The sequence below is a fragment of the Silurus aristotelis genome (assembly GCF_946808225.1).
Source record: "Silurus aristotelis genome assembly, chromosome: 2".
Taxonomy (NCBI): domain Eukaryota; kingdom Metazoa; phylum Chordata; class Actinopteri; order Siluriformes; family Siluridae; genus Silurus; species Silurus aristotelis.
In genome coordinates, this window is record NC_139575.1 from 26,247,699 (window position 1) to 26,255,153 (window position 7,455).

The 7,455-nt window shown below is 36.1% G+C and overlaps 1 protein-coding gene and 1 long non-coding RNA gene across 2 annotated transcripts in view; both read left to right on the top strand.

Annotated features, from left to right (window-relative positions):
- Positions 1-7,455, top strand: part of LOC310722430 — a 143,357-nt gene that overhangs the window by 131,727 nt on the left and 4,175 nt on the right. The window lies entirely within an intron of this gene.
- Positions 2,291-7,176, top strand: gnat1 (guanine nucleotide binding protein (G protein), alpha transducing activity polypeptide 1). The gene is made up of 9 exons (XM_083534122.1): positions 2,291-2,497; positions 3,679-3,721; positions 3,806-3,947; positions 4,095-4,252; positions 4,856-4,984; positions 5,210-5,339; positions 5,470-5,623; positions 5,926-6,130; positions 6,536-7,176. The coding sequence occupies exons 1-8, from the start codon at positions 2,392-2,394 to the stop codon at positions 6,114-6,116; spliced, it is 1,053 nt and encodes a 350-aa protein (XP_083390248.1). The 5' UTR covers positions 2,291-2,391; the 3' UTR covers positions 6,117-6,130; positions 6,536-7,176.

A 7,455-nucleotide genomic window follows, 5' to 3' on the forward strand; every position in this document is an offset into this window, starting at 1 on the left:
CTCTTAATTGTGCAATTTTACTGTATTGGGGGGTCTCGGGGGTCCGAAAACCAGTCAGTATCTGGTGTGACCATCATTCGCCCGATTAGGACGACGGGCATGTAGATAAGCTTTCCTGAGACGGTTTGCGACAGTTCGAGCAGAAATTCTTTGGTTATGTAAACTAATTGTTGCAGCAGCTGTCCGGGTAGCTGGTCTCAGACGATCTTGGAGGCGAAGTTGCTGAATGTGGAGGTCCTGGGCTGGTGTGGTCTGCGGTTGTGGAGCCGGTTGGATGTACTGCCAAATTTTCTGAAACGCCTTTGGAGACGGCTTATGGTAAAGAAATTCAATTCAACAGCTCTGGTAGACATTCCTGCAGTCAGCATGCCGACTGCACACTCTCTTAAAACTTGTGACATCTGTGGCATTGTGTTGTGATAAAACTGCACATTTTAAAGTGTCCTTTTATTGTGGCCAGCCTACGGCACACCTGTGCAATAATCATGCTGTCTAATCAACATCTTGATATGCCAGTAGGCCCTATGCAATAGAAAATGTGAAAATTCAATTGTCACAAAATCAGAAACTGCAACTTTGGAAATTAGGGATATAGAGTACATGTAGAATTTGGTTCCATCTGTTAGTGACTCTCAAAGTACGGACATAAAAAACACTATACATTCAGCTTGGACTATACAAGACAAAACAGACAAGACAAAAACAGACAATACATGACAATACAGACAATCTCTTACAGGAGTTTTAGTCATTGAAGGAAAGGAAAAGTCCATAAATAAGATCATTTATCAAGTAGAGTGCAGATTTGGTTTATAAGATAAGTTTGGAGGTTTTCATTGTCACAGATGCCTAAGTCAATTAAACCAGTTAATTTGTTCCTTTCAAGGATGAGAACGATAATAAATGTAAAACATATACCTGCAGAGAGTAGTTCAAATGTGTATGTGGGAGTGGCTGAACATTACTGTAAAATCAATGAACTAGTCTGCTGTCTCATTCTTCAAATATCCACCCTCTCAGACACACACACACACACACACACACACACACACACACACACACACACACACACACACACACACACACAAACGCAATCACATTATTTTGTGATTTAGGTCAGTCTTTTAAATGAAAAATTAATTGCATTATAAATAATTGTATTGTATTATTTGTTATCATAAGTTTATGATAATCTGTTTATGGTGTACTTGATTGCAACTTTAATGGTATAGCAGAACTTTATAATACCCCTTTATTCAATTTTGATAATGCTAATATTGGTTCATGGTAAATGTGAATGATAAAAAATGATATATGATATATATATATATATATATATATATATATATATATATATATATATATATATATATATATATATATATATATATATATACACAGTACAGACCAAAAGTTTGGACACACCTTCTCATTCAAAGAGTTTTCTTTCTTTTGATGACTATGAAAATTGTAGAGTCACACGGAAGGCATCAAGGGCTATTTGACCAAGAAGGAGAGTGATGGGGTGCTGCGCCAGATAACCTGGCCTCCACAGTCACCGGACCTGAACCCAATCGAGATGGTTTAGGGGTGAGCTGGACCGCAGAGTGAAGGCAAAAGGGCCAATAAGTGCCAAGCATCTCTCGGGGAACTCCTTCAAGACTGTTGGAAGACCATTTCAGGTGACTACCTCTTGAAGCTCATTAAGAGAATGCCAAGAGTGTGCAAAGCAGTAATCAAAGCAAAAGGTGGCTACTTAGAAGAACCTAGAATATGAAATTTTTCAGTTGTTTCACACTTTTTTGTTATGTATATAATTTCATATATAATTCCACATGTGTTAATTCATAGTTTTGATGCCTTCAGTGTAAATCTACAATTTTCATAGTCATAAAAATAAAGAAAACTCTTTGAATGAGAAGGTGTGTCCAAACTTTTGGTCTGTACTGTATATATATATATATATATATATATATATATATATATATATATATATATATATATATATATATATATATATATATATATATATATTCTACAGTTTGCAGTATGTATAGGCATACAGTAACTCTGTGCCTATCCACAATCTGCCTCAATGTGCCTGACAAGATAGTATTCAGATTAGCACCTTTTGCTGACACACCATATTCTACCTAAATCTCAGGTGACCTGTTACCAATCCCCCACCCACTGTGTCTCTGTCCTTGTTCCTCATTGGCCATCCAGCCCCAGGTGGTCAACCACATCCCCAAAATCCAAAATCCCTCTAAGACTCGAAACAACTGGTCAACTCAGCACAGAGAGGGAGCCAGTGTAGGTGAGAACTGCATAGTTGACCACACTTGGTGGGCAACTTAGTAGTTCTACATTCACACTAACTTTATAGTGAACATGGGGGCTGGGGCAAGCGCTGAGGAAAAGCATTCCCGTGAGCTAGAGAAGAAGCTAAAGGAAGATGCTGACAAGGATGCCAGGACTGTCAAACTACTGTTACTAGGTAAAGATCACTGAGCCTATATGTATGGGTATAGAACAGCAACTAATGAACGAGCTGATGGAGGTGAATTGATTGACATAATTATTTAACATACAGACCTGTTGTATGATATGACATCATTACATAAACTATCCTGAAGTTTTCACTTGTTATTGTTAACAGTGAGATTTATCTTCTTGTTAAGGCAGGCTTTATTGAAGAATTAATCGTAAAAAAAATTACTCAAGACAAATATTTGCCCTGTTTATTAAATTGTATTAATTTCTTTTTCCAGAACATTGAGTTTGACTTTGTGTTGGATCTGGGTCAGGGATAAGAATTGCTATGAGCTCTTGTACACATCAGCTTTGAGAGGCTTAGTACTAAATGAATGATCCTCAAGCCTCTTATTCTAGTCCTGTTGGAGATATAGATGAGAGGGAAGGAGAGGGACGTTTCCAAAATGAAAGAATTCTTAATGTAGTGTCAGTTATTTTTTGATATCCAAAAAGCATTAATGAATGGAAAACCATTCTCTCTTCGTTCATTTAACAGAATGATCAAACCTAATTATTTGCAGGTTTATTAATAAATTATAACTGACTATGAGGTACTTAATCAAATCAACCAGCAAATTCAACCATAAATTCAAGCTTCAGAACAAAAACAATATAGTCACCCTTTAACATGTAAAACACTAAAACAGGAATACCATGAATATTAGATGTGGTGTTTTGGGGTCATTCTTTATATTTGGACAAATGACCTTGTTTTGTGTACATCAGACATTTCAGGCCTTGACTCGCAGTGTTTAAACAAACTGTAGCCCAAAATCAACAATGCTACCTTCTGCACAGCTGCATTTAGTTCAATTGTAGATGCCAGTTCAAAACTGGTGATTTAACTAATCTAGTTTTGAAGTATTTATTGATTTGATTAATAATCATATCTTGTTATCAATGACTGTTTCGGAATCAAGACCCTTTTCACAATATTTATTTTGCTTTATATACAATATATTGTATTTTGTACTCCAATATTTCACATTTATCATTTGTGCTTCTGTTCCTTTGTCTCATTTTTTCTCTAACTCTCTAACGCCGAAACATTACATAAAACTGGAGTCAAATTCATGTGTTTCAGTGAACCTATCACTAAATGCATTCAATCACAAATACCTTCATTGCTTTTGCTTTTTACAGGTGCTGGTGAGTCAGGGAAGAGCACAATTGTCAAACAGATGAAGTACGTGTTTAGTAAATATGAGTAAACATTTCCATATGAACTATGAAACATTTTTTCATCTAAGTGTACCTGTTTCCACTACAGAATTATCCACAAAGATGGTTACTCCCTGGAAGAGTGCCTGGAGTTCATTACTATCATCTACAGCAACACCTTGCAATCAATCATGGCTATTGTAAAGGCTATGAACACACTCAACATCAGCTATGGAGATGCTGCCCAGCAGGTATTGGCTGGAGGTGTCTGCAATTTTTCCTCATTATGATTGCATCACACATAAATATTGATTATACATAGAGTACGTAGAAAGTTGACTATCCATACGATTGTCTGCTTTATTACCAGCTACGTGTGTATGTATGTTATTTTACAGGACAATGCCAGGAAGCTGATGCACTTAGCTGACACTATTGAAGAGGGCACCATGCCCAAGGAGATGTCAGATATTATTCTGCAGTTGTGGAAAGACACTGGCATCCAAGCATGCTTTGACAGAGCCTCGGAATACCAGCTTAACGACTCAGCTGGATAGTATGTTCCAAAGTCATGTCTAACTTATTAAAAAAATAAATGTAAAACATCTTACAGTGAGCCAACCATTTACTACATGGCCAAAGGTTTGTGGACACCTAATCTTCAGATCCAAATATGATCTTTCAATATCTCATTCAAGAATTATTTTCCACTGTTTGCTTCTATAATAACCTACACTCTTCCTGAAAGGCCTTTCACTAGATATTGGAGCATGCTAATTCAGCCAGAGGAGCAGTAGTGAGGTTAGACACTAATGTCAGGTGAGGAGGCTTGGTGAACAGTCAGGATTCCACTGTATCACAAAGGCATTCGGTGAGCTCTTCTGCTCCAACCTTTGTTAACTACATCGTCATGGAGCTTGATTGCAAACAAGGGGATTGTCATGCTGGAACATGTTTGGGCCCTTAGTACCAGTTCCAGTTGTTTTCTTTTAGTCTTTTGGCAAGAGTTTAAGGAATGCCAAAATTTAGGTGTGATGTTCAGTTGTCTGCAAACGTTTGGTCAAATAGTTAATTAAATGGCAGTAACAGTTTCCAAACATCTTCAGAAAATATATTTATCAATGATATGAAACAAATAAAACCCCTCTTTGTCTTTTAGCTATTTAAATGACTTGGAAAGGTTGATCCAGCCTGGCTATGTCCCCACTGAGCAGGATGTACTAAGATCTCGAGTTAAGACAACTGGTATCATTGAGACTCAGTTTTCCTTCAAGGACCTCAACTTCAGGTACAAGCTAACAAAAGAATCCAAGTATCACATTTGCTTCTAACCATGCTAGCTATAAAAAATAAAATAAAAAGATAGTGAGTTGTTAGCATGGTCTTGTTAGCATAATGTTGTTGCACAATATTAGCAATGATAGCATGGGACTTAATAAGACTATGGAATTGAGAGGACGTCACTGACTGGAGCATCTGCAGGAGAATCACATCATATTCCCATTATGTGTAGGATGTTTGATGTAGGAGGTCAGCGCTCGGAGCGAAAGAAATGGATCCACTGCTTTGAGGGTGTCACCTGCATTATCTTCATTGCTGCTCTGAGTGCTTATGACATGGTACTGGTGGAGGATGATGAAGTGGTAAGATCTTGTGTCCTGACATGCTAGATATGCTTCATTCAAATGCTATTTGATGTGTTTAACCTTTAGCTGAAATACAATAATGGTGCTTGGGGAAAATAATTCCACTCTCTTCATTTGTCATTTGTAGAACCGAATGCACGAGAGTCTGCACTTGTTTAACAGTATCTGCAACCACCGCTACTTCGCCACAACTTCCATTGTACTCTTCCTCAACAAGAAAGATGTCTTCCTTGAGAAGATCAAGAAGGCCCATTTAAGCATGTGCTTCCCTGAATATGATGGTAATTTCAGAAAACGGCATTTCTCAACCCAACCCTTTTAGAATGATGCATCTTCTAACCCTGCTTTCAGAATCTTCACGTACAGTACAGGATTCAGTGTTTACAACAGCATCATTAAGTTGTACTGGAAACAGTTATAACAGTTACACAACAAAATGGAGAACTACTTGACAAGACAATTAAAGAAGTCATTTCAACACAATTACCATTGCTTCTCTCATAATGTAGCATCTTTTAATTATTACTTAATTTATTAATAGGCTTTAAACTCAATCACCTATTGTATTTCTTTTTTCTTTTAGGACCAAACACATATGAAGACGCTGGTAACTACATAAAGCTGCAGTTCTTGGACCTGAATATGCGGCGAGATATCAAAGAAATCTACTCGCACATGACTTGCGCCACAGACACAGAGAACGTGAAGTTTGTGTTCGATGCCGTGACAGACATTATCATCAAAGAAAACCTTAAGGACTGTGGACTCTTTTAAACTCCTAAGAAAAGGTAATAGATAATAATATAATAAAATTAAAATATAATAATGAGGATACAGGGCAAAAGGAAAGGACACAGAATAAAATTGTTAATGCTTTGATATAAATGTTTAGAATATAATATATATTATAAAATATAATTTTGCTTATGATGTCACAAAGAAAATGACCTCTCATTTTTTAAATTTTCTTTTTTAAACATTGCAAATGTAAAAATCATTTTTTTTAGACATGATCCATGAAACATGACTTTAAAATATTTGGTTATTTATTCATCTTGTATATTATTTCATATCCTGCTAGAAAGAAATTATTTGTTGTGGTGCTCAAATAATATTTGATCATTTAGATGATGATTTAGTTATACATGCTCTAGAAACTCTACAAGTCTAAATATGTTCTTTTTATTTCCTAGGCATGGAGAGCACCTGTATTTTCTCTTTCTCCAAGATGACAAGGCATTATACATGTCAAAGAAACTAGAATCTAGAGAGGAAGTGATAAATACTTTATTGCTGCTGATGTCTTTTCTCATTTCAAAAGAATAACATAGAAAGATGCTGCACAGTCACATGGTCCCAATAGTGTCTTACAGCAAAGGAATAATAATTATAGCAGAATTTTATAAGCTGCACTCAATGAGGCAGAAACGCTCTTTTATAAAGATTCAGCTGTTATCGGTTCATGCGGTGTACTTTATCATAGTCTCTTATTTTGGTGCATGGTATCTTCTCAAACACCTGCATATGCACTTCAGAAAAAGTAATTACATGGAAAACTTAGCTACTTATGTTGCATTGCAAGCAGAGTAGGTCATACATATTTCCCAATTTTTAATTATGTACTTGAAGGCATCAAAAAGATGAGTTACAGACAAATGTATTTGTTCTAATGACGCTTCGCTCTTGAAGAACAGTTTAATCATATTTCAGTGTAGATTGAGCTGAGATGTTCGGATGGACTTCACGGCTTTGGCTTTGTAATAAAAGAAATATGGAGACAATATGGAGAGCATAAGGATGTATGGACGAACAATAAAGCTTCAGTAGACACAAATCCTGCAATATAATTTTTCTTCGAGTGTTATTTTGCACACATCTAGTTGCATTTAATAATTAAAATTTTATTTGGATAGTGCTTTTAATAATTGATTTTTGTCACATGCACCTTTACAGAAATATAAAGAATATAAATTTTATATTCATAAATTAGTCTCGAAGTTTTATTCCTAATGAGCAAGCCAGTGGCGACCACGCTGAGAAAAACAAACCTCCCTGAGATGATATGAGAAGAACCTCAGAGAGGAACCAGGCTCTGGAAGACAATGAATATATA